Raw genomic sequence first — 27,829 nt, 5'->3', positions numbered from 1 at the left:
TATGAGTGGCACTGTGCACTGGCAGAGGTTGGCAGAGTACACGCTGTTGGCCTGACACACAGACGCTTGCAGACAACTAACTGCTATTCAATCTATTACAGTGAAACAAAAGTTTTGGGTTTTTTAAATGCACGCTATTGTGACACCAGATATGAGTGGCACTGTGCACTGGCAGAGGTTGGCAGAGTACACTCTGTTGGCCTGACACACAGACGCTTGCAGACAACTAAATACTATTCAATCTATTACAGTGAAAAAAAAATTGTTTTTAAATGCACGCTATTGTGACACCAGATATGAGTGGCACTGTGCACTGGCAGAGGTTGGCAGAGAACACGCTGTAGGCTTATTTATTTACGGTACCGGTATGTACATTGAACCCCCCCTTTAATTAATCCACCCCCCCTTTATCTAATCCACCCCCCCTTTCATAAATCCACCCCCCTTTAATAAATCCACCCCCCCTTTAATAAATCCACCCCCTCTAATTAATCCACCCCTCCTTTAATAAATCCACCCCTCTAATTAATCCACCCCCTTTAATAAATCCACCCCCTCTAATTAATCCACCCCTCCTTTAATAAATCCACCCCCCTCTAATTAATCCACCCCTCTAATTAATCCACCCCCTTTAATAAATCCACCCCCTCTAATTAATCCACCCCCTCTAATTAATCCACCCCCTCTAATTAATCCACCCCCTCTAATTAACCCACCACCCCTTTAATTAATCCACCACCCCTTTAATTAATCCACCCCCCCTTTAATTAATCCACCCCCCTTTAATTAATCCACCCCCCTTTAATTAATTTACCCCCCCTTTAATTAATTCACCCCCCCTTTAATTAATTCACCCCCCCCCCTTTAATTAATTAAGTCCCAGACATAAAATACCGGTATCTACTCACAGTTCAAAGAGTCCGACCACTGGGTGCCTCACCGCCCGGAATGGATCCTTCCGCTGAAGATCCGTGAAGGCAGACTGACGGCGCTGCGCACGTCGTCATCACGCTGCGCACGTCGTCATCATGCTGCGCGATGCCGCGGCCCGCAACGCTCCTCCTCATAGAAGAAAGAAGTCCCGCCGGGCCGCAAAGGTAAAATGCCTAGGTCTTATTTTCGGGGTAGGGCTTATATTGCACGGTATTATAGTGAAACACGGTATTATAGTGAAAAACAAAAAAGTTTGTTTTTAAATGCAAGCTATTGTGACACCAGATATGAGTGGTGGCACTTGGCAAGTGGGCACAGTATCCACTGTGAGCCTGACACAGAAGCTGGCAGGCAGGCAACTGCAATTAGATTACACAGGGAAAAAAAGCAGACTGATGTTCTAGCCCTAAAAAGGGCTTTTTGGGGTGCTGTCCTTACAGCAGAGATCAGATGAGTCCTTCAGGACTGTAGTGGACACTGAATACACTAGCCTAGCTATCTATTTCCCTATCAAATGAGCAGCAGCTACACTTTCCCTCCTCTATCTAAGAATGCTGCTTCAGAATTAATCTACAGGGAGTGCAGAATTATTAGGCAAGTTGTATTTTTGAGGATTAATTATTATTTTATTATTGAACAACAACCATGTTCTCAATGAACCCAAAAAACTCATTAATATCAAAGCTGAATATTTTTGGAAGTAGTTTTTAGTTTGTTTTTAGTTTTAGCTATTTTAGGGGGATATCTGTGTGTGCAGGTGACTATTACTGTGCATAATTCTTAGGCAACTTAACAAAAAACAAATATATACCCATTTCAATTATTTATTTTTACCAGTGAAACCAATATAACATCTCAACATTCACAAATATACATTTCTGACATTCAAAAACATAACAAAAACAAATCAGTGACCACCTTTCTTTGCAAGGACACTCAAAAGCCTGCCATCCATGGATTCTGTCAGTGTTTTGATCTGTTCACCATCAACATTGCGTGCAGCAGGAACCACAGCCTCCCAGACACTGTTCAGAGAGGTGTACTGTTTTCCCTCCTTGTAAATCTCACATTTGATGATGGACCACAGGTTCTCAATGGGGTTCAGATCAGGTTAACAAGGAGGCCATGTCATTAGATTTTCTTCTTTTATACCCTTTCTTGCCAGCCATGCTGTGGAGTACTTGGACGCTTGTGATGGAGCATTGTCCTGCATGAAAATCATGTTTTTCTTGAAGGATGCAGACTTCTTCCTGTACCACTGCTTGAAGAAGGTGTCTACCAGAAACTGGCAGTAGGACTGGGAGTTGAGCTTGACTCCATCCTCAACCCGAAAAGGCCCCACAAGCTCATCTTTGATGATACCAGCCCAAACCAGTACTCCACCTCCACCTTGCTGGCGTCTGAGTCGGACTGGAGCTCTCTGCCCTTTACCAATACAGCCAAGGGCCCATCCATCTGGCCCATCAAGACTCACTCTCATTTCATCAGTCCATAAAACCTTAGAAAAATCAGTCTTGAGATATTTCTTGGCCCAGTCTTGACGTTTCAGCTTGTGTGTCTTGTTCAGTGGTGGTCGTCTTTCAGCCTTTCTTACCTTGGCCATGTCTCTGAGTATTGCACACCTTATGCTTTTGGGCACTCCAGTGATGTTGCAGCTCTGAAATATGGCCAAACTGGTGGCAAGTGGCATCTTGGCAGCTGCACGCTTGACTTTTCTCAGTTCATGGGCAGTTATTTTGCGCCTTGGTTTTTCCACACGCTTCTTGCGACCCTGTTGACTATTTTGAATGAAAAGCTTGATTGTTCGATGATTACGCTTCAGAAGCTTGGCAATTTTAAGAGTGCTGCATCCCTCTGCAAGATATCTCACTATTTTTGACTTTTCTGAGCCTGTCAAGTCCTTCTTTTGACCCATTTTGCCAATGGAAAGGAAGTTGCCTAATAATTATGCACACCTGATATAGGGTGTTGATGTAATTAGACCACAACCCTTCTCATTACAGAGATGCACATCACCTAATATGCTTAATTGGTAGTAGGCTTTCGAGCCTATACAGCTTGGAGTAAGACAACATGCATAAAGAGGATGATGTGGTCAAAATACTCATTTGCCTAATAATTCTGCACTCCCTGTAAAATGGATGCTGTACAGGAGGTGGGAGGGTCTGGAAGGGATGGTCTGCTGCTGATTGGCTGGAATGTGTCTGCTAACTGTGAGGCACAGGGTAAAAGTTTACTCAATGATGACGAATAGGGGGCGGATCAAACCGCGCATGTGTTCGCCCGCCGTGGCGAACTCGAACACGCTATGTTCGCCAGGAACTATTCGCCAGCGAACAGTTCGGTACATCACTATTTGAGATTAAATTGTATATAGTTTAGTGAGTTTTCTGCCATCAATCTACTTACTGTATGAATTTGCAACGGTTTTGCTTGCAGTCCTCTAGTACTATAGTATTTATTAGACATAATGTGTTTTATCAGTGTCAGCTTAGTGTATTAATTTGGGTGACCATATTTTTTGTGAGAGTCAAATTCAACTTGTTATCTGTAGTCTTTTTAAAGGGACACTATAGTCACAAAACCTACTTTAGCTTAATGAAGCAGATTTGGTGTACAGATCATGCCCCTGTAGTGTCACTGCTCAATTCTCTGCCATTTAGGAGTTAACTAACTTTGTTTATGCACACCTCCCTGCATGTGACTTACACAGCCATCCTAAACACTTCCTGTAATGAGTCATCAAATGTTTATACTTGCTTTATTGCAAATTCTGTTTAATTTAGAGTTTCCTATATCCTGCTCTGTTAAAGGGTCTCTCCAGTGCCAGGAAAACATATCTGTTTTCCTGGCACTGCAGGACCCTGCAGTGCACCTCTCCCTCCAACCCCTCATCCCATGTTGTAGACAGGGTTAAAACCCCTTCGGCTACTTACCTGAATCCAGCGCAGATGTCCATCGGTGCTGGGTCAGGCTCCGCCCACGTACCTCCCCCGCCGACTTCAGCCGGTGGGGGTGACCTAATGCGCATGCGCACGCATTAGACCTCCCCATAGGAAAGCATTATTCAATGCTTTCCTATGGGGATTCCGGTGACGCTGGAGGTCCTCATGCATAGCGTGAGGACGTCCAGCATCGTTTAAAACACTTTTCGTGTTCTAAGATAGACAGCCACTAAAGGAGGACTTAACCTTGCAAGGTAATTATTGCAGTTTATAAAAACTGCAATAATTACACTTGCAGGGTTAAGGGTGGTGGAAGTTGGCACCCAGACCACTCCAATGGGCAGAAGTGTTCTGGGTGCCTGGAGTGTCCCTTTAACATCTTGCAAGGCCTTTCAAGAGCCTTATGTATGTGATTAAAGTTCAATTTACAGAGCATGAAATAAAAACTCCTAAAGTAAGTTAACATCTGATTGAAATGAAACCATTTTGTTTTCATGCAGACTGTGTCAGTCACAGCCAGGGGATGTGTGCCTAAGGCTGCATAAACAGGAACAAAAATGATTTAACTCTTAAATACAGCTTAAATGGTTCAAGAGAATGAAGTATGTTTGCAGAAGTGGAAGGAAAAAGTAATGGGCCGATGATCGGGTATAACAGGCAGTCAGGGAATGATTCAGTGAACAGTCCAATTGGGTAAAATGTGTATAAAAAGGCTGGGAGTTACAGTTTTTTTGGAACTGGAGTAGACTGAAAACTGATAGCAGCATGGTACAAAGTAGTTGGATTACATAATAGAGAACTTGTAGAGCACATGAACAAATATAACAAAACACTGCCTGGGTTAAAAAGGAGCAGAGAATACTGAAAGTAAGTAAGCAATAAGACTCTAAGCTGCTGGGCTGCAGGGGAGAGAGCCTACAGACGGACACTAGTAACAAGGCTGACTCTGTGAAGCGAATGCAGCATAATGACAGATGATGATGTCATTGCTCTGTCAATGCGCAGAGCAGGGAATGATAGAGTGACCACGAATTGGATAATGGTTGTTTCCAACCCAACAATACTCAACATGCCTGTTCCACTTGGGGAGAGGGACAGTTTTACAAAAAATGTCATTACATTAAAAAGTGCAAAAAAAACCTTCAAAAACCAATAAGTGAAAAATGAATGTCAGTGTTTACATTGTGTTGGTGCCCAGAGTGTGCCTGGAGTGTTGTTTTATCTCTATGGATGACAGAGGAGAATAAAAAACTAGAAATCCTAAATACTTTAAAATGACACCTATATTTTCAGAAAAATTAATCCATTTGAAACAATATTCCAAAATGTTTTTGTTTTATCCCGTAGCACATATTACCATTTTAATAATATAATTTCATCACTGTTTCAAAAGCCTTTAGTGACAATTACTCTTTTATGAAAATGTAGAGACTATGTGATAATATGAGATTAGAATGTGGGATTTACTCAGATAAGTCATGAAACACCCAGCATTCTACTGTGAGTATGAAGAAATGTTTGCTTGAAGTGCTCACTGTCTCCATAGGTGGGCACATTTTAGTTATGCATTTTTTTTTCTTTAATTTTTTTTGTTAAAAGAAAACTATGGAAAAATCTGATTTCAAAGTATGATGTTCGGATTTAAATTACTTTTATCACGGCAGAGGAATTTTGGCATTTGCTTACAAAGATTTGGTTCATCACTCTAGCATAAAGATGGTTGGTAGCATTATACATATATAAATGAGATGCATTTCTCCATTAAATTGATGGTTTTTTTTACTAATTGGATTGTGCAAGGTTATACAATTCTAAAGATACATAGCAACATACAAAAAAATACCTGTCCATCAAAACAGCATGATCTTAATTCAAAGGACAGTAAATATAAAGAAACTCCCTTTTATATATTTTCCTTTATTTTGTACAGATTTTATTTAAGATGCCTATGTTCGTAAGACAACCAGGATGAATGATTTAATGATTTCCCTTAAGACCAACATTCATGCTAGGCAACATTATTGTACCTTTCTCATATACAGAAAATAAATAAAAAAATATGTTTTTGTTTGATATTACTCTTATATTAATTGCAAACGAAAAGGATAATCTCACATGATTTCTATTGCCCTTCTTAAAGGGGTACTACAGGCATCAAAGCAATGTTAGATTAATGAAGCAGTTTCAAGATATAAATCATGACCCTGCAGTTTCACTGCTCCATTTCCTGCCACCTAGGAGTTAGATCACGTTTGTTTCTGCCCATTTAACCCTAGCCACACCTCCCCTGGCTATGACTGACATAGCATGCATAATTATTTTTTAATCAGATGTTAACTTGGTTTTGAAATTTTTATTGATGCACTGAAAAAAGGCATACATTCAAATATGATGGTTTGATAACCAAAAGATTTACTAAACTGAGAAATAAACACCAAAAAAAGTTAAAAACTTTATGCGACACTTTGATACTTTGTTAAATCTCCTCCACTGTTTTTCCTGCTCTTTCTATGTTGACTGACAGGTGCAAGGCTGCTTTTTATAACAATGAGTGACAGCGACTCAAGATAGAGGCACTCAGCTTCAGGATAGAGATTAACAGAGGCATGGATTTCTATATTTAATTTTATTTTTCAGACCTCAAATACATATATATTAAATGTAAAAGATAAGAGAATATTCAAAATCCATGGATATGATGGTTCATTTTAAGTGACTAATATCTTCCTCTAATATGGAACAGGTTGACATTTATAGAATGTGACTAAGAAAAATAAGCAAAAACTAAATATCGCAGCTACTTGATTATCTACACTCTTCTCAGTAAAACATGTTACAAACATATATAGAAAAAAATGCAACGTAAAATATATTTACAACCAAGATTTGCCAAAATATGCATTTACAGAAGACAGGCTGGAGCTCTGTTGCTCTCTGTTGGTACATTGGCATTTCACCATTTTTTGACGAATACCCAGCTATAGGCAGTGTCTGTATATATAGAGGTATCTTTCAAGATAAAAGGACTTGTACTGGTTGCAGTGGGTGGATGGTTAATTGCTCTTCTAGCCAAGGTTAACTGAGCACACTCTTTTGTGGTTTGTATTTGTTAGTGCCTTGCTTATGTATTTTAGCTTCTAGTATAGTATATGTACTACACAATGATTTATTGTTGTTCTTTCTGAGTGCTTACCATCCTGTGCTAGATGTACCACTCCAGTCTGTGGTAAATGCATAATATTGTTTGCACATGTATTTACATTGCACCTTTGATTATTTTGTATTTATATTTGCAGGTTGTAATTTAGAAGCAGATTACTTTATTCAGAGCAGTGTTAATTTTGGAGGCAAAGTTCACTTTAGTTTTAGTCGCAGTCTTTTGACTAAAATTTTTCTTTTGTTTTAGTTGCATTTTAATCATCTGAATTGTTTTAGTTTTAGTCTAGTTTTAGTCTACTAGATTTTAGTTGACTCGACTAAAATCGAATGGGTTTAGTTAAAGCCTCTGTCTCTTTTGCCCCCTCCAAGTACCTTTGTGTCTCTTTGTGTCCTACCAGCCCCTGTAGGTGTCCCTCTACTAATCCCTGGTCTGTTTCGTTTGCAGACATGTGCAATTCGTTTAGTTCCGAATGTACATTCGGATGAATTTCGTGAAATTCGGACATTCGGATGCTTACGAATATCCAAAGTTCGAATTGCCAAATTTCCAAATTTAGGGGCTAGGGGCAAAACAAGTGGTTAGGGTTAGGGGTTAGAGTAATGGGTTAGGTTTAGGGTTAGGGTTGCCAAAGTGCCGAATTGCCAAACCAAACCGAATGCCATTGGTCCGAATTGCCAAAGCAGAACATTTTTTTTACTAACCCGCATTTCCAAACCGAACCAAATTGTTTGCCCATGCACATCCCTGCTTGTTTGTGCCTTCCACAGCCCCTCTGTGCAGTGTTAATTTTGCCGGCAAATTTCAATTTAGTTTTAGTCATAGTCTTTTGACTAAAATGCCATTTTAGTTTTAATTGTATTTTAGTCATCTGAATTGTTTCAGTTTTAAATATTAAAAGTTTTAGTCGACTCAAATTTGACTAAAATTGATAGTCGACAATATTAACACTGATTCATGGATGGAAAGTAAGTAAGCCATTAAGTATCAGCAACATTCGATTATGCGCTCAAAGGTTCTATAGTTTTTTTTTTTTTTTTATGTACATCATGGGTCTCAAACATTGCCCCCTTCCCGGTATGATGGCCTATAACGCCCAGAATTCTTTGAGTGCATTAGATGACCAGAAAATCATGAGTGTTGTAGCTCAGCAACATCTGGGTATCCAGAGTTTGAGGTCTACCTGGTATTCCTGGTCTAAACCTCACTACTTCTAGGATAGGTAGGGAGAATTTTTAATATCAATGCATTAGGGACCAGGTGATATTGTGCCTGGTCAAGTGGAATAGAATATGTTGTTGCTTTAAAATAAACTAATAAAAAGCAACAAAATAAAAATAAAACACAAAGAAATAAGACATAATATTTGAAGTGCTCCATACATTAATTGACTTACTCAGAGAGTATTGTTAAAGAAATACTATGCTGAATCATTGATTCATGGAAATAATGCAACATTTTACAAAAAGTAATAATACATTTTTAAATTAGATATACAAAGTGTCTGCATTTAACCCCTTAAGGACACATGACATGTGTGACATGTCATGATTCCCTTTTATTCCAGAACTTTGGTCCTTAAGGGGTTAAAAAAAACAAACCAATAAACGTAGGAATACATTCATGTTTTCTATATAAATTATATACAGATGAGTATTTTTTCCGAAGCTGTGATCATGCATGTCACAGGCAGCATGCTTGATATAATAGATATAACCATACCACATAGAAAGGCTAATGTAATTAGGAAATGTTCACACTGGGCCTATTCATGTGGTTCTTACCTGCCATTATCATATTTTATGTTTCTTTATGCGAGAAAAAGATATTGAAATGGAATTATATGCCATGTAATTTTACAAATAGTATTCCGTTTTCAGTTGAGATGGTAAAACCTTAAAGGATATATTTTGGCCGCAGACTAGTGAAAAATGAATACTATAGATACAATGGATCACAAAAGAATTAAGTTTGTCATAAACAAAACAAAATGGAATGAAGTAAAAAATATAAACACGTCACCAAAAGTACATAGACGTCTAATCATCGACCTTTTACTTAAAAAAATGATGCTTGTTAATATTTAGATGGTCCCACCTTTGCTTCCACTATAATTTGCTCTCCTTTATGGGATAGCTTTCTATGTGATGTTAAAAAAAATTCCTGCAGTAATTTTATTTTATTCAAATACAAAGAAAATGAATCTCTCTCTACGTACATAGCTTTATTAATGGGATCAGAAACACCAAACACTGCAAAGTATACTTTCAGCATTGTACCAGAGAACAAATTTGGAATGCGACACGGTGTATAATTCAATTGCATTGCAATGCAATGAAAATCACTGCAACGTTTGGCAATAGCCTTGATCATGCATTTGGTGTAGCTCAAATTGCTGAAAAACTTAATGCTGGCCATCATAGAAAGGTGTATGTCACGATTGGTAGGTAACCTAACACACAGAGCGGACACAACAGACAGAATTGCAATACCGGTCCTTAGAATGGCCGGACTATGCAAAAGAATAGTCAAAGCAAGCCAAAGGGAAATAGAGAGATGGAATACGAAGAGACAAGTTGAGGTCAGGGAGCAGAGAAAAAGGAGTAAACGTAAGACAAGACAAAGTTCAGTAACCAATTAATCAGACAGAGTATGACGAGCTATTGGGCTAAACAAAGACCACAACAGGGCACTGAATCAAGGGGGAGGTTAGCTTACACACAGGGTGTGTCTGATTGGCTAACCCCTAATTAGTGTTAACCACAACACGTGGGAGGTGTTTCTTCCCTCCCTTGTGGTCTCTGAGGTCATCACTGTGTGCCGGGTCACATGACCTGGTCTGGCACACATGTAAGGATGCTGCTTTGGAGCATGGAGTGTCAGAAACACTGTCAGTCTGGAGCATGGCGAATGGACAGCCGCACGCCGCGGACAGGGACCAGATGGCGCAGCTCTAGGTGACAAGATAAGTCAGTGTTAGAACACACAATGGATCGCAGTTTGCTTTATATGGGGCTGCATAATTCCCATCTGTGATGAAGTGCCCTTCGCCACTTGGTCCTGGAGAGGCCTGCTTGCCAGCCTCCTCCCCTGTGACTATGACTCTTTGATGTATTTGGCTTTAAAGCCACTATTCTACCTTCAGACAGACTATTTATGTAGGTTGCTTTATTTCTCTTATGTTTTAGTCACCCTGAACCCATTATAGGTGCAGGGTGTGTGTAATGTAATTGTTTATAGTGTGTGTGTGTACTGTGAAATGTATTGCCTGCTCTCCTGTACTGCTGAGGTTTGCTACCAACTAGGTATATTTGGCTATGGAGCTTGTCTAGGGCCCTCTGTTGGTAGCAACAGCAATATGCACTACCTGAATAGCAAGACTGGTTCATTTGCATATTCGGGTAGATTTGCATATTGCTAATTCTGCAGGCACGTGAGATATTTTCTGTTAAATATTGTCTCCCCCAACCCTTTAAAAATATGCCATTGTGTTATAATAAGTCACTGTATGTTGCCTGCTATGATTTTACTGTTTGTAATTTTATTGAGTTTTCACAGCAATGTTAATGTAATGACCTTATGGGCTAGTCCCAAGTAAAATAAAGTTTTAGACAGTTCTTCTTGATCCCTCAAAGCCTAGCCTTGTCTCGTTATTGGAGGGAGCTGCTATAATCACACTGGGGATTGCTATGCTCTGCACTCCCCTGAGATTGAATCATTTAGCTCTTTTAAGAGCTTGTTCCTGATACCCTCTCCTTGATGCCCTCTCCTTGGAGGAGAGGTCTTCCCCACACAGTCCTGGATGCTGGAGGTTCATACAAGGTGGAAGGAAGAGGTCTTTCCCACGCGGTTTTGGAGGACAGAAGCTGATCCAGGGTGGAAGGAAGATGGCAAGACTCCAGTCAAGCTACGGTGGTTGCAGATTCTGCGGTGGTTGAGGTGTCCGGTGCGGTGCTTGTGGTCCTCGGCACAAGCTAGGAAGCGTCCATTAACAGACGGTTCCATTACACCATCAAACAGTGCTTTCTGTGGGGACATAAGCATCATGCCTTGTCTGATGAATCACATTTTCTTTTAGATCAGGTGGATGGCCGGTGCATGTGGGAAGAAGGCAGGTCAGCGGAGGCAGTGTTATGCTCTGGGCAATATTCTGCTGGGAAACCTTGGATCCTGGCATTTAGGTGGATGTTACATTATGTGCCACCTTCCTACAGATTGTTGCAGACCACATACACCCCTTCATAGCAATGGTGTTACCTGATGACAGTGGCCTCTTTCAGCAGCATAATGCATTCTGCCACACAGCAAAAACACATCAGAGCTGTTTTGGCATCACAAGGGAGACCTACACGATACTAAGCAAGTGGTTTTACTGTTGTGGCTGATCAGTGTAAATATTGTATATCTGATTTGTATTAGCACATTCTACAGGTGATTGTCACAGAGTATATTCCTAATGTTAAGCCTAAATAAGTATAGGTAATGCAGGATAAGAATAATTCTGAACACACAAATAACTGAAGGTAATCTTTCTTTCCTTGATATAATTATTATGGTCTCACCCTTAACTGCATACTTGATATATATTGAGCTAAATACATGATATAAGAGATTCTTAGATAACAGGCACATGCTTAAATGGACACTATAGTCATGAAAACCACCACAGTGGTTCTGGTGTCTATAGCATGTTCCTGCAGACTCAGCAATGTAAACGTTGTCTTTACATTGCTGCCTAGTAACACCTCTAGTTGCTGTCACTCAGAAAGCTACTAGAGGGACTTCCTGTTTATGTCCTGCAATAAATGCGCTACATGGTAACGCTGACTGCTCCTCATAAAGATGTGTTGATTAAATGAGATGATTGGCGCAGTGCCGCATTTTGCCAGGCATGCGCAACAGCCTCCGAGTGCTTTTCTATGGGAAATCATTGGATTGGCTGAGATCATCAAGATGGATGGAAGTGAGGCCAACCGCGGTGATACCACCGCTATGAAGGAGAAAAGGTAAGTAAAATATCTTTTAATAATATTATACAAAAAAATACCAAATGATACCGCACTCACTTTTGTATAATATTATTGGGGTCTTTGGAGGTGACCCAGATACCTGCACCTATTGTGATTGAGTACTACTTGTGTTTTTTTTTTTTTAAATAACTTTTAACTCCATTCTAAGGGGTGGGGGAAGGGGTGAACACCTAAACATGTAGTCCAGCACTATAGTTAATAATAATAATAATTTTAACTCTGTGCCAGTTGGCATTAATCATAAAGTTACAGTTGTATCATAGATAATTCTCTTTCCAGCCAAGAAAAGAACCAGAAAACTGCACGGCTGTCACTAATCCTGAGTTATGGGGATGAACAGGTGTGAGCAGTTTTTTACTGTGTTTTCATCCTGAATCCTCACAGCAGAATGCTAGTGTCAGTTTATTATCTAGACACTGAAATGTTAGGAGTGTTGCTTTCTGCACTTGTGTCAGTTTACTAAGTTATACGTACGGACATGGCATATTTTATACGGAGGAAATGAAGATCCCTATAACTCTCAGGAGGGAGTTTTGACACTGTTGATTATGCAACGGAATGTTTATAGCTAAGGTGTCATTTTATATTGAGATGTAAAGGGAACCAGGGCAGCCGAACAGGTGTTTCAATCATAATGTAAGTCAAGGACAGGTAAAGGACCTGCGCCCCCAAGCATAAAGGCTGCTGTAACTGTGCGCCCCTTTTATCACAACTCATTGCTTGGGTGCAAGAAGGTAGTTAAAGGAGGACTCTCACTACCCCAAAGATTAAAACATTAGAAATCACCTATACCGTTTGGTAAAGGGACACTCTACTGCCAAAAACAAAAATAAATATAATTGTTTAGTAGATATACCCCAAATGAAAACAGGCAGGCATTTAATTGTGCATTTTTTCATTAGCGATATATCTAAAAACAGCTTAAAAAATATGCAGATCTCTCGCTTGCAGCCTTTGCAAGCCCACCCTTTAAGCCCCGCACAGACTTTCTCTAGCTGTCCAATCACAGACTTCCCAATGCAGTCTGAGCTAAAAATCCATGAAGCAACAGAAGTGGTTGTCTAATTGACAGCCAGTGGGGTGTAAAAAGGTCAATTTAAAAAAAGTACATATTTCTATTTAAAACTGCACTTTTTTTTTTTAAATTAAATGGTTACTCCAACCCCCATGACTACTTCAGGGCCCCTGTTCAGCAGTGCCCATCTAGTGGCTATAAGTCCATGAGCCACCTGATGGGCCCCTCGAGCGTGCAGGCATGGGTGCACTAGCCATCTACGGTTGAGTCCAATTTGCTGTTTATGCTGCCTAAACATATGTTGAAAACAATGTTTCATGTTCTAATAGGGGCAAACACGTTAATTGCTAGAAATTGCTAATCTTCCACAGTGGCCACAGATATATACGTGGAGACAAAGGTCTCCCTAAATTCTTCCTATTGTTCCATATTAGATTAGCACCTCATAATAGACCTACAGAGAGAGTCTGTGAGTTGTAGGACACCTTCCTCACAACCTTCCTCTACAAACAAATGTAACTTTTTGCTGTGTTAGCGGTTCTATGGTTTAGGATAAAGACCCATGTCGAATTCTATGTTCTTGTGATATAAGCTGTGAGGCTGCAATGATTAGGGAAATCACCTCAGAATCTACCCCCACGCATTGCTCTTCCCTCCCCATTTTATCTTACTTAATATTGTTTTAGGTGCTCTTGTTTATTATGCACGTTTATCTTTCTTTATACAACCATTTACTGCATCAACAACATTATTGTAAGTATGTGATGCGTTCCATCTCGTGTCAAAATCTCAATAAAATGGCATATTTGGTAAACAAAAGTCTCTGGGAATTTTGTTTAGATAGAACATTTGAAACATTTTTTTAAAAGATTGGAATCGTGTCTGACGCTGATTCAAAGAAATTAAATGGAGGGCTTTGTTTTAGGCTAAAGAGTTACTAATTTATGGGGGTGAGAAAAAGATTGGAACCAATCAAAGACCATCCAACAAGAATGGATTTGAATGGATTTGTGACTGCACAATGTACTGTGTATTATATACATGGCTCCGTGACAATACAGGATATTTATCGGGTCAGCATGACATACTAGTTAATCTAACACGTGTTGCTTCAAGTGGAGTTTCAAGTTATACTATTTGTATAATCTAGGTGTGTTGTGTATCCTCCTTTTAGATATTTCCCTCATTTAAGAACAGGAAGTTGAGGAAGATAAAGGGGAAATTCAGACCAGAAAGATTTTGGGGCTTCAACCCATACTGTGATGTCAAAGTCATTGCTGTACAAGATTTTGTGTGCTGTGTGTATGCGTGCAGAGCCTATAATGCAGCCATGGCCAAACGTGTGCAATTGCCCTATTTATATAAAAAAAAATATGAATGAAGCAATTTTGGTAATCTAGTAAAACTCAAAATTTTTTTTTTTTGGATTAGTTTAATTTTCAAGATCAAATTGTATTTAGACTGAGAATACTTGGAACTGTTGACCAATACTAGGCCGGTATTTATGTGAAATGTACATTGCTCGCATTGACGGGAATGTGAGAAGCCCAAGATTGTCTGCAAAGACTCAGACACTTTGTGGTATCTGCAGAAGCTGTGGATTGACAACAATGGACATCTCTGTTTTTCCTTAACTTGTTAATCCATTGTTGCTATAAAGTATAAACTAAGGGTATGGAATCTGTAGGGTCTTATTTACAGCCAGGACATTGCCCATTTACATTATACTTATTCAAGTAAATTAGATGCATAATAGTGGGAGAATGGTGTCTAGAACTCATTCAGCTTGTCTAAATTATCAATCTGAATTATCATTAGTGCAGCAAACCCCCAGCAGTAAACATTTTCATGATTGCAATTCAGAGAGAAATGCAAAGTCTAATAGTATGTGTAATCAGAGCATCCAGTCTAATGAGGAGACAAGATTCCATTTGTTTAAACATAGTGCAATGTTCGAGGGTGCTGTGTGAATTACCGCAAGGGAGGATGGCACATAGACGCACTAGGCAGATAATCAGTGTCTAATGTGGACGGGGCATTGTGAATAAAAATTAAGTAATGTTCACAAAATTATCTAGCATCTAAAATGCATTATGCTTAATAGATTTTCATATGGACAAGCACATTAGAGAGTTCCTTCACGGCTATGCTAGTATTAAGAAATAGAAAACTACCGCCATTATGATGACATATTAATAAAGGCCATGTGTGTCCCTCAGTGTAGTAACATCAGGTTTAAAGACTTATGCATTAGGCTCGATATGATAGTGAATGCCAGCAGAGCTGGGATCTATTATGTTCTTCATAATATCCTAATCAAGCTAGCAGTAACACAAGCAGGTCATAATCTGCAAATATTACAAAACAAAACACACATTTTTCTGTTATGTGTAGAAAGTTGTATGTCCTCCCAAGCAAACGTCAAGTTTATTTTTCAGTGTAGGTATGTTTAGAGCAAGAAAGTATGTGCATGCATTGCTGTGTGTGTGCAGTGCTGGGTTCGTATAATGCTACATTGTGCGTGCAGTAAGTGTTATTTGTGAATGGTGCAATATATTATAATACACAATCCTGCTCCTCTATGCTATATTTTATTTCATATAAGGGGAACACAGTATTTTGTTTAGTAAGGTAGCATTTTTTTTTTTTTTTACTTCACTAATATCAGGGCAATGGTTACATGCATTTTGAGTTGCTTTTTGTGGAAATTACCATGTTGGGGCATGATGATTTTGAGTACCATGTGGTTACATCATAGCCTAGCTCCCTCTTAGCAATGTGTTCCTGACTGCTGACCCCCAACATCCCGTTGTCCAATAACACACACGAGATGGCCACAGCTTTATTTATTTTAGCACCAAATGCCAGAAAACATATCACCCTGTCAGCTGTTAGCACCACAAACAAACCCATAACTGCAAAGGGACGGTGGGCGAGAAAAATAGGACCCCCAAACATATTCTGATGGACTGGTGAGTCCCCTCCCCCCTCCCACTTTTTTTTATGCCTTCTCCAAACTGGTACAAATGTATCCTCTTTGGTCCCAACCCCTTAGCTCTGGCATCAGTCAGGTGCTCCCTTCCTTGGCAGTCCAGGGAGGTACATGATTGGTTTCCATCTGGTATATGTACAAAGACACAGCAATTATAGTGAACGTCTTCAATCTGACTTTTTTTTTTTTACCTTTAATAAAGGCAGCCATTTATCACTGTTTAAAAAATCCTACATTAAAAGATAATGCACAGAGGAAAGATTATAGAATTCGGTATAAATGTATCAACTGATTTATTATGGCATGCATTTAGAGAGTGGAAGAGTGATAGCCATTTAGAGAGAAATGTCCATCAGTTAAAAACTCACATTGAAACTTTGGGTCCTAACCTCATCAGCATCATAAGTAAAGGAAGTATAAACTTTAAAAATGGGCAGATTTGAGGGTTCTTATAATATTTTACAATTTAATATTTTTTTCTTTTTCTTGATATTATAAATATGTGAGCTAATCTTAACTAGAAAAGTTAATAGTAATAAATTGTATGTATCTATTAATATAATGATTATAATTTCTGTAACAATGCCATCATTTTACATAACATGTTTGATGGGAACTAGAAGATCAGCATAGCGGATTTACAATATTTTGCCCTATGCTATGGCCCACTGCCTATTTTACCGCATTAATTAAGGTAATTTGAATAAATGACTGATTTGAGAAATGAAACAGAATAGAATTAGAAATTACATGGCTTTCTAATTCGGAGGTGGAACAAGCCTGCAGCCTGATTAATAATAAATACATTGCATTGAGAGCTATATTACCATGTTAACAGCAACTATAAACCTTTTTGGCAAACCATACATCAAATCTTTGCGGCTAGACAAGTAATTAGTAAAACAAAAAAATGCTCAATGTTCAACTTTTTAAATTAAACAATATTTATGTATAATGGTTAAATAATATGGATAGTGGATACATTGAATAATACATTTTAGATCACTTTTTATTTTGCCCGTTTTAACCTTTATAACTAGTACAAGACAGTATAAATTGGGATGCCAGTGGCTCGATAGGGTATCAATATTCTAGAACATATTAATAAAAGAAAAACACTATTTAATAAAGTTGACTGATCACATGAAATATAAATCTAACTTTATGACAGAGAGAACAAAAAGCAGAAGATTGGTCAGAAGCTATACCCACAGTCATTTTCATGAACATGTTTTGACTTGCATTCAATTTATATAAAAAAAAAAGTAGATGAGTTCAGAAATGTATGTGAGTTACAGAATTCTCCTGTTTTAGTTGTAATCGGCACTTTATCGCAGACGAGGGGCTACGTTTTCTCTCTTATATGTTGATTTAATTCAAATTCAGTTCTATTCTTATTGTCATAAAGCCTTAAGCATCCGCTGTGAATATAACTTTAGTTTCAGATATATTTTACACTGTCTCCCTTACATAGCTGGGTTAGAAAACGATGCAGATTAAAGTCAACCCACAATAGCGTGTTACTTAGAATAGATCCCGAGTTAATAGGAAAGGCAATAGGGGAATCGGTGTCAGAGCTGACAATATCAAAGCCGTGAATACCTGCAACTGAAGTAGAAACATAGAATGTGACGGCAGATAAGAACCATTTGGCACATCTAGTCCTGGATGGATTAATTATCAGCTTTGTTAAAGTGGCAGATAATTGGAAGGGGATATTAAAGATTGTGTGGAGAGCTGGAGGTTATGTGAGAATGAGTAAATTACGCAACTCGGCATCACAAAAAAAAAGCAAAAAATCGTATTCACCATTGTGTGACAATATTTTATTTCCAAGTTCACATGAAGCTTGTTAGGTAAGGTTTGTTGTGTGAAAGATTAAAAAAAACAACTGCACACTCAGACAGGGAATGTATAGGATGAAGTATATAGTGCAATCCATTTTTTCTGACTATAGCTTCTTCATGTTTAAAGGGACTATGTTTCCCATGTTATGCCACCAGGTGTCCCTGGGAGGGCTTTAACAAGCAGAAATGTTTACCAATTGCTGCAGTCGTATGCATCCAGTTGCAAGCAGAAAAGGACAGAGGAGTTACTAGTACATTACCTAGGCAAAGTAAAAGACTTCTGATCTTCGATGGCTAATTTATTAATGTATGGTTTCAATGGACATTTAAGATTTCAGTGGACTAAGAAACAAAATATTAGTCCAATCATGAAGGGGTAACATTTATGATTGAACTAATATTTTCTTTTTTTATATACAAATATAAGAGGTTTCCTCCACTTTAGTTCTCTGTCAATCATTGATATGAGCTCTGTCCTTTGAAAATGACAGTCACCATAGATAAACCATAAAGAGTGCCTATGAAGAGCATATGGAGGGTATTGAATTGAAATGTCTGAAGAGGGAGGAGAATTTGTAATTGAATAAAAGGGGCATTTCTATGTCATGAATGGACTCCCAGAGGCACTCTTAAAGGGATTGTGGATGTTGTCTAGTGGTTGGGTTGCAAGAGAAGAGGGTGGTTTATGAATAGTTTGTGTAGAGGATTAGCAGTGACTGGTATGTGGTTGGAGTTGTTGAAAGAGTGGCAGATTATGTATTGTTGGCTTGTGGACTAAGCAGTGTCAGGTTCTGTGGATTATGAGGGATCAGTGATGTATTGTGGGGAGAAATGTCTGATGTGTTGGAATGTGAGAGCTGTGGTTGGTGTATGGTTGGATAGTTGGTGGAACAGTGTCTGGTATGTGGATGGAATACACGGAAACAGTGGGCAATGTGTGGATGGGTTGCAGGAAACAGTGACTGTTGTGTGAAGGGGCCGCGAGGGAAAAATAGCTAGTGGGTGCATTAGATGAGCAGTGGCTAATCTAGTGGGGATGGTTGGGGGAAACCATGGCTGGCGTATGAATGGGCTGTGGGTGAGCAATGGCTGGTTTGTGGAGAGGTGGAACAGTAAGTGGTGTGTGAATGGATAATGATAGAATATTGCTGACTAGGATGGAGATGGAAGGCTCATGGACATGGCAGGTAGGGATCATACATTAAATATGCTCATGTTATTGTCAGTTCACCTGTTATATTTTTTAACTATGCCTGGGGAGTTTGGGCAGATGTTGGATATTACATGTATTATTAAAAATTATTCTCACCCACTGTGAAAAAGGAATTATGTATACTTTTAAATATATGTAATACATTTATGTTCATGTTATTACTATAAACTTTTGAGTAAAACAATAAAGTTGGTACAATGTAACAAAAAATATTTTATTTCATTTTCAAAGGATTAAAAAAAATATGTATGGTATGTTTTTAAAAACATGTAAAATAATCATGCTTATACTTTTTTTTTATAATATGGAAAATGTTTTTAAAAAAAAATATGTAATACATTTATGTTCATGTTATTACTATAAACTTTTGAGTAAAACAATAAAGTTGGTACAATGTAACAAAAAATATTTTATTTCATTTTCAAAGGATTAAAAAAAATATGTATGGTATGTTTTTAAAAACATGTAAAATAATCATGCTTATACTTTTTTTTTATAATATGGAAAATGTTTTTTAAAAAAAAAAAAAAAGCACATTTGTGAAGGTAAGTCAGAGAAGGCTGAAAAAAGACTTGACCCCAAAGTGGCAGTCAAATCTCTCCTTGGATCAAGAATCTGTTAATCCACATATTAAATATTATATTCCTGAATATTATGCTTTTGCAATTCATCCAGTAAAAATCTGTACAGAATCTTCAGACATATAATTCCACATCCTAATTGTTCTTACTGTAAAGAAACATTTCCTTTTCTTGGACTAAATCTCCTTCTTCCAGTCTAAATGTGTGACTTTGAGCCCTATGTATGGTCCTTTTTATGAATAGATTTCCAGAAAATGTATTCACCCGGAATATATTTGTGCAATTTCATATTGCCTCTGATGAGCAGTTTTTCTAAATTAAACACATCTAAATTTGCTAGCCTTTCTTCATAATAAAAATCTTTGACTCCCCTTATTAATTTTGTAGCCTGCCACTGCACTTTTTCTAGTGCTATAATATCCTTTTTTTTCTTTTTAGAACAGGTGCCCCAACTTGTATATTCAAGGTCTGGTCTTTGATTTATTAAGAGGCAAGGTTATATTTTCATCCCAAGAATGAATGTCCCTTTTAATACATGACAATATCTAAGTGGCCTTAGCATCTGCAAACTGACAGTGCACATTGTTGACAAGTTTGTTGTCTGTAAAAATTCCCAAATGCTTCTCATGTGTTGTTTTCTCTAACTCACTAACATTTAGGGTATAAGTTGCTTGTGCATTATTTAACACAAAGTGCATAACTTTGCATTTATACATGTTAAAGGGACAATATAGGCACCCAGACCATTTCATGGCTGTGACAGTAGTCACATCACTGGGAGCACAAGACAAACACTTCATGTAAGTCCCTAAATGACTCTTATGTTTAAGTCACCATGTGCCCATTATATGTGCAAGGTGTGTTTATTGTGGTTTTCTAAATGGTCTGTGTGCTCTCCTCTCCTGCTGATGCTCTCTACCACCTAATTTGATTTGACTGTGGAGCCTGTGCAGTACCACCTGTTGGTTGTTATTGATCTTTCAAACCTGTACAGCACCCTCTGTTGGTTGTTAAGATCTTGCAACAGGTATGTGCAGCTCCACCTGTTGGTTGCAACTGTTAAGTGCACTTGATGAATAGCAAGACTGTAATTCAGATTCAGGTATTTGCATTTTATGGTTTCTACAGGTAGGGGACGCATTTCTTGATAGTCATTGTCTTCCCCACCCCTTTATAAATATTTAATTATGTTGTTATAAGTGCCTGTATGTTTCCCCTTATGATTTGGTTATATGTTTTGGTTTGAGTGTTTCACCATAAGTTTAATTTAATGCAGATAGTGTCTAATCCTAAATGAAAATAAAGTATTGTGTGACACTCCCATTTGGCATGGTGTGTCCTATTTGAGTTGTTCAAGGATTCCAGTATCAGAGTTTTTGGATCTGTTGGCAGGCTGCCCTGGTCCCTGATATCCAGGATATGTTAAGAAAGCCACAAGTGCCTTTATAAAGTCAGTAGTTGGAGAAAGTGTAGGTGTTGATACCTGCCTGTGAGAGGAACAGAAGAGGCAAAGGCAGAGGGGACAATACCTGCCTGGATGGAGAGAGCTGTAGCTTAGTCCAGTGGAAATGACCCCAGTCAAGTTTTAGGAACAGGGTCTGAAATGCTCCAGAGTCTCTTGCAGGAGAGAGGAAGCTCAGTTTGAATATGGGAACTCCGCTAGAGGAGGTGCCAGATCCAGCCCATAGGCGTTGGAATCAGGTAAGTGAAAAAAGGTTTTTAACCCTCTATTGGCCAGTGGATGGGTTGTGGAGGCAGAGGGACAATTTAATGTTAGTCATTTTTACAGTTTTGTATTCCTAACACTATAGTGTTCTTTTACATTTGATCTGCCATTTGAGTGCCCAGTCTCCTAACCCATCTAAATCTCTGTGCAGCAAAGTAATATCTTGATTAAACTTTATTACCTTTCCTAGTTTTGTGTCATCTGTAAACACTGACACATAACTTTCTATGCTATAAATAGGTTGAACAGAAGTGGTCCTAGAAGAGACCTCTGAGGGACACCACTTAACTCTTTTGTCCAGCTTAAACATTTACTGTTAATGACAACGCTCTGCTCTATATTTAGGCCAATGTTCTACTAGGAACAAGAATTTTCATCTAGAGGAATATGTAAGAGGATTTCCCCCTGTGGTATATTTGTGCATGTCTAATAACTGTATAATAGCTAATTAGGGTGTATGAAACCACTATTAGATTTCTATTGTTATTATCAATTTATTTTTAATTACAATATACCAATAAAAACATAATTTAAAATAAATATATCCCTCATGAAAACAGGTGATAAAACCCATATTTGTCACTGATGAAACACACGGCACATTATATTTTAAATCTGAAACGAGTGACACGTAACTTAAACACTTAAACCCTCATATTAGCTTAGAAAATAAATGTATCTCAAAATATGCTGAAATAAAATAATAGCTCTCTTTCTGCAGAAATCACAATCAAATAAACAATTCTAAAATTATTGCATATTTTAAAAGCAGGTAAATGCAAAAAAATAACGTAGATTTAATTAATTTGTTAGATAAGATAGCAAGACCCTCCCTGGACTGACAAGGAAGGAGGGGGGTGGGGGGGGGGGGTGGGGGGTGGGGGCAGGGCTGATACCAAGTTAAGGGGTGGGGGGGAAAAAGGGATACAAAGTTACAAAATGGTCTGCAGGTTATATGGACAGTTAGGGGAGGTGACTTACCAGTCAGCGTTGAGAAAGTGCAGGGATCCTGACATTCCCTCCCTCCCTCCCTAGAAATTTAGTGTACATATGAATTGTTGGTCTGTTTCTGGTGCTCGTTGTTGGTTTCTTTTTCTTGTTTTGTCACAGCACGGCGGGAGTCCTGGCCAGCGCAGGCAGAAGTGGAAGAAGGTGCCGAGGAGGCTTGGGGAGTCGAAGCCTGCGACTGGTTAATAGCGGAGGCAGGCTGCTCTGGACTCTTGGTTTCATGGGATAGACCTTCCTGTTGGTGAATCACCCCAACAGCTGACAGTAAAGACTTGCTGGCATGTAAAATCAATAAAGCTGTGGCCGTTGCCCTTACATAACTTAACAAGGTCTCATGTGTGTGTTATTGGGGCAACGGGTTGGGCGCATTCGACCCAGTTAGCAGTCATGGATTATGATTAGATTTTTCCTAAACGATAATTTTATTCCATGTTACATAGAAACATAGAATGTGACGACAGATAAGAACCATTTGGCCCATCTAGTCTGCCCAGTTTTCTAAATACTGTTAATATAATCTGTCTAAACAATTCATGTTCATATCGTTTATATTAAAAAAAACAAAAAACATAATGTAGATATCTCAATTTCACCAAATAAAGAATTGTGTTATTTGTAGACTTGCATACAAAACCCTTTAAGATGCATTAAACAAAACAAATGTCTGTTAATCGATGGACAAACAAATCAATTCATTAGCCAATCCCGTTTATGCACAAGTCGAGTTATTTGTTTAAAATACCATTACTTGTTATGTGTTATGTATATATGACATAAAATAACATATACATCTATCAATGATCATATTTGTATTTGTTTGAATAGATTTGAGGTCTTAAAACTTGGTGACCGTAAGAAACAAACTCACTCATTTACTGATCTCTTGGTTAATGAGTTATATTCACTTTAGATTTAATTATTTTTTTATAATCTTTTTTTCGGGTTATACTTAAGTATCATGTTTAAGAGTATTCTCTTGATTATATATGGTATTTGTATCAAAATGTTTTATTTATTTAGATGTATTTCTATTATGTAGATATATATATGAACAAATTCAAATTTGATTTTAAATTGGCCGGAGAGAACGTTTCACTTTTTATTTCTGACATAAAAAGCTATCATAGGTTGCCAAAAGAATGCTAGTTAGTTAATAGCAACTACTGCAAGATATTGTGAATGGCACAGAGGACTACCTACTAAAAATAAAATTAATTGACATTAATTTTGGAACTGTCATGTAAAATGTTGGATGATGTAGTAGTCTTCAAAATGACGTAGTGCCGTTTTGTAACTTTCTCACATTGCCCAACATTGCTGACTTAGCCTGAAAATGGTTGGGATGCCATTGCTTGAATAGCAGGTCAGCTATTTAGAAAGCTTGGCTTTCGCTACCCTGTCGGGGGGTACAGGTCAGATGTTCCACATGTCCTTACCAGAGCAACTAAATAAAGTATGAGTAAGCAAATGAAAATAATCAAAAAGAATAAACATAATATAAATAGCACAGACAATCACTTTACCTCATTCAGCAAAGATTCAATAACTTTCTTTTTAAATGTTATGAGTTTAGTGGAGTTTTAAGAATTCTTTGCTTATATTCACAGGCAAAAGTTGAGAATATCAAGTTTAGATTTCCGACTGCCATGGCTTTGTACTGTTCTGTTCTCAACTCTCAAATAAAGACTTACAATCAAAATGAAAGAAATGCTGGGCTATTTTTACCCAAAAATAAGCATATGATTGATTTTTGATCGATGAAGTGAGTGTTTTTTCTTACCACAATCTCTAAAATAGTACTCAGTAAATTTGGACATCAGCAGTCTCTTTCTTTGGTCTAAAGCAGAGGTCCTCAAACTCCGGCCCCCCAGATGTTGCTGAACTACAACTCCCATGATTCTTTGAATTACATAGATAGCCATAGAATCATGGGAGTTGTAGTTCAGCAACATCTGGGGGGCCGGAGTTTGAGGACCCCTGGTCTAAAGCAAGGATCTGACTAGACCAGACTATATTAGCTTTTAACTTTCAATAATTACATTTTCCATTATTCAAAGTCATTAAACACCCTTCAGAGCACTGGCTATTAATATGTAAAGTTTACCTGCTCCAATTACTCTCTCAATGCGGATCCTGGAAGGGTCTATTTCTTTTGCAAATTCATGGACTGCCAAAGCAGGATCTTCATATGTGTCTGGGTCAACATAGGTTTTAACTCCTGGGAGTCGAACTAGAGAAAAAAATATATAACGTCAATTGTTCTGTAATTTACCATTAATTCATGTCATAACACAGCTTGAGTAATATTTATATATGGTGAAATGAGTATTTCATGAGAATTATGATTTTATTTTGATGGAACATTATTTCAATGAGGCCAATCAACAGGCACGTCCTAGCTATAAAACTTGTATCTTTGACTTAACTGTAGACAAGAGGGAGTGAAAGTTATAATTAATAAAGCAAAATAATCAAACATTGGGATAGGCATGGGGTGTTCTGAGCAGAAACAAATCAGAATTAAAACCTGTAACTTTAGATAATCAAAGTAAGCACTCTATTACTACAGTCCTTTAAATCCATAAAACCTGTAGATTGTTGGGTTGCACGCTGTCTAGGAGAGATCCCCAAGGTCTAAAAAAGATTCTGTTTTGGTCTCCCTGCATGTCCCCCAGCTGATTGTGATGCTAGGCCTTTCAGCTGCCAAGCATTGGACACAATGTGATCAGCAGTGAGAGCATGCAGTGCAGGAGCATGAGTAGGTGATCTCCCAGTCATGCTAAAAACAGCCAGTTGATGGTGGCCACAGACCACTCTCTACTGTGTTAGCTAGGAAATCCCTCTGCTGATATCAGTAAAGGGAATCCCTTAAGGTTAGGGAAAGGATTAGGATAGGGTAAGATAAGGGTTAATGCCCATTTAGGGTTAATGTTGTTTTAGGATTAGGGATATTGTAGGGTTAAGATTAGGGCAGGTATATGGTTAGAGTAAGTGTACGCATAAGGGTGGGGTAGGGTTGGTATTGTTGCTGGATTAGTATAGGGTTAGTGTTAACTACCAAAAATTAGTCTAGATTCTAGACATATTAGGCATTTAACAATAAGGACTTATATGTTAATCTATTTTTTATTTATTTTGCTTTAGTTGCACTTGATGTGTAAAAATTATAAGCAAAAATTTGAATTTTTTTTTCCTTTTTTAACATTTTATTCACATTTATTGTGTTAAGATATTAAAATGAAGGCATTTCAGAAGGGCATTGTGAACCAAGCAACTAACAAGATGCATCTCAGTGGGACTCTGAGACGGCCTCACAAACATAGGCCTATTTAAAACGAAAAAAAAGAATTTCTTTGAAATCTAACCATAACCCCTTCAAAGTGGATACTATGGGGCGCAAACATAAAAGACACCCGTGACCTGAGACAACAAATCCTGTGTGATATCAGGCTCTCTTTTGAGAGACAAACACTGCCATTACCACCTAAGATGGAGCCCGAGACCCGATGTGTTCCAGAGATCTCGGAGGACTCCGGTGGAGAGAGGGAATCCCCTACCTCTCCTGACCGGGAGTATACTTATCATCAGAGTGAGTTGATGACACTTTCCCCTTCAAAAAAGGGAGATATCAAGAGGCTGCTCAGTGTCCTGTGGAAGGTATGGAAGGCTGATCTCCAGCAGACTCAAGTCGACATCAGTGATCTCCGCAGGAATGTACAGGCGGTAGAGGAGAGGGAGGACTTACAGGACCAACAACACATCCAGACTAATAGTCAGCTGGAGGGACTTGCAACCCAGGTCCATATGCTACAACAGACAGTGCTTTCTCTAGAATAAAGGCATCGGCGCTGCAATGTCTGCATTAGAGGGTTCCCAGAAAGAGTAAATTAGCGACAGCCCCTGTGGCAGCTCAAAGAGATACTATTGCTGTTACAAGAGACATAACTGTGAGAAGTCTCACCTGTCAGTAAATCCCTTGGCATACCTGTATATTTCCCGAGAAATAATTGAGTGTGTGGAGGATTGCAAATAATAAAATGTAACCAAAAATACATCAGTTAGTAGAAATTATAAGAATATATAAGTATACTTTATTTAAAAATGATACATATGATTGTAAATAATGAATGATAGTGGCTATCTTTAAATGTCTATACAACATTTTGCTAATGTTGCTCCTTTAAGGAGAAACGACCCATCACCTTTTTTGTAGGTGACATACACATTTCACTACACCTCAGTAAACACGAGTGGGTGCTGGGTGCAGTAAAAAGCGAAATGTAGTGACACAGTAGCCATCTGTGAATATGTAGATTAGCCAGCAAGTGCTGTGACCCAGCTGCGTTCATATAAATAATTGAAAGTGATATTCTTATATCATGAGGGTTTCCTGCTTAGTTTTAGAATGGAAAGCAATTGTTCTAATGTCATAGAAACTAGAAAATAAAACCCAGCAATATGCAACCATGTATTTATCTTAAGAAATGCCCAACACACAGGATGACAGACTTCTTCATGAGATTCGTAATCTTTAAAATATAATTTTGTTTGTTCATTATGAACATAATTTACAGTTAAATGTATTCACTAGACAATATGTATGAAAATGGCGAGATAATGGCTGGTTGGTAGAGTTGAGCGGACACCTGGATGTTCGGGTCCGGCGGGTTTGGCCGAACTTTGAAAAAAAAGTCCGGGTTCGTGCTCGAACTTGACCCCGAACTTGACCCCAAACCCGAACCCCATTGAAGTCATTGGGGACCCGAACTTTTGGGCACAAAAATGCCTCTAAAAAGTCCTGGAAAGGGCTAGAGGGCTGCAAAAGGAAATAAAATGGGGGTAAGAGTAGGACAAGTGCCCTGCAAACAAATGTGGATAGGGAAATCAATTAAAATAGCATAAAAATTAAAAATACAGCTGAGCCATAAAATAGCACTAGATGGAATCTTTGATTTTAGCTTTTGAAGAACATAAATCAAAATCTAAAACATGGCTGTCAGGAGGATCACCAGAATTATTCATTTGAGAGTGGGTTGGAGTGCAGGATATTCTCTTTCATTGTTTAAACTGAGCTCAACTCCTGATGCATGGAGAAAAGGCCTTCACAAGCCTCTGCTATTGTGTACATAGTTTATACTAAGTGACCCATAGGTTGAGGAGGCGGTGACCCTGGCGGTGTAGGTGGAAGCGCCGGTGGAGGAGGAGGAGGTAGCCAACATTGTTTTTTTATATATATATATTTTAAATTGGGGTAGCCACCAAAATATTGGGACATATAAAAAAAAAACATTTGCGGCCTGCGGTGCATTTCTTGCAGTCCTGATGCATGGAGAAATGCTCAACTCCTGATGCATGGAGAAAAGGCCTTCACAAGCCTCTGCT

At 38.3% G+C, this 27,829-nt stretch overlaps 1 protein-coding gene across 1 annotated transcript in view; it reads right to left on the bottom strand.

Moving 5' to 3' along the window:
- Positions 1-27,829, bottom strand: part of EPHA6 (EPH receptor A6) — an 814,401-nt gene that overhangs the window by 127,359 nt on the left and 659,213 nt on the right. The window contains exon 10 of the mRNA XM_063448791.1: positions 24,552-24,677. Within this exon, the coding sequence (XP_063304861.1) occupies positions 24,552-24,677 (126 nt within the window). The remainder of the gene's footprint in view (positions 1-24,551; positions 24,678-27,829) is intronic.

This window comes from Pelobates fuscus, chromosome 1 (assembly GCF_036172605.1).
Source record: "Pelobates fuscus isolate aPelFus1 chromosome 1, aPelFus1.pri, whole genome shotgun sequence".
Taxonomy (NCBI): Eukaryota; Metazoa; Chordata; class Amphibia; order Anura; family Pelobatidae; genus Pelobates; species Pelobates fuscus.
Note: the sequence above shows the minus strand (reverse complement) of the source record. Positions and strands in the feature narration are given on the sequence as shown.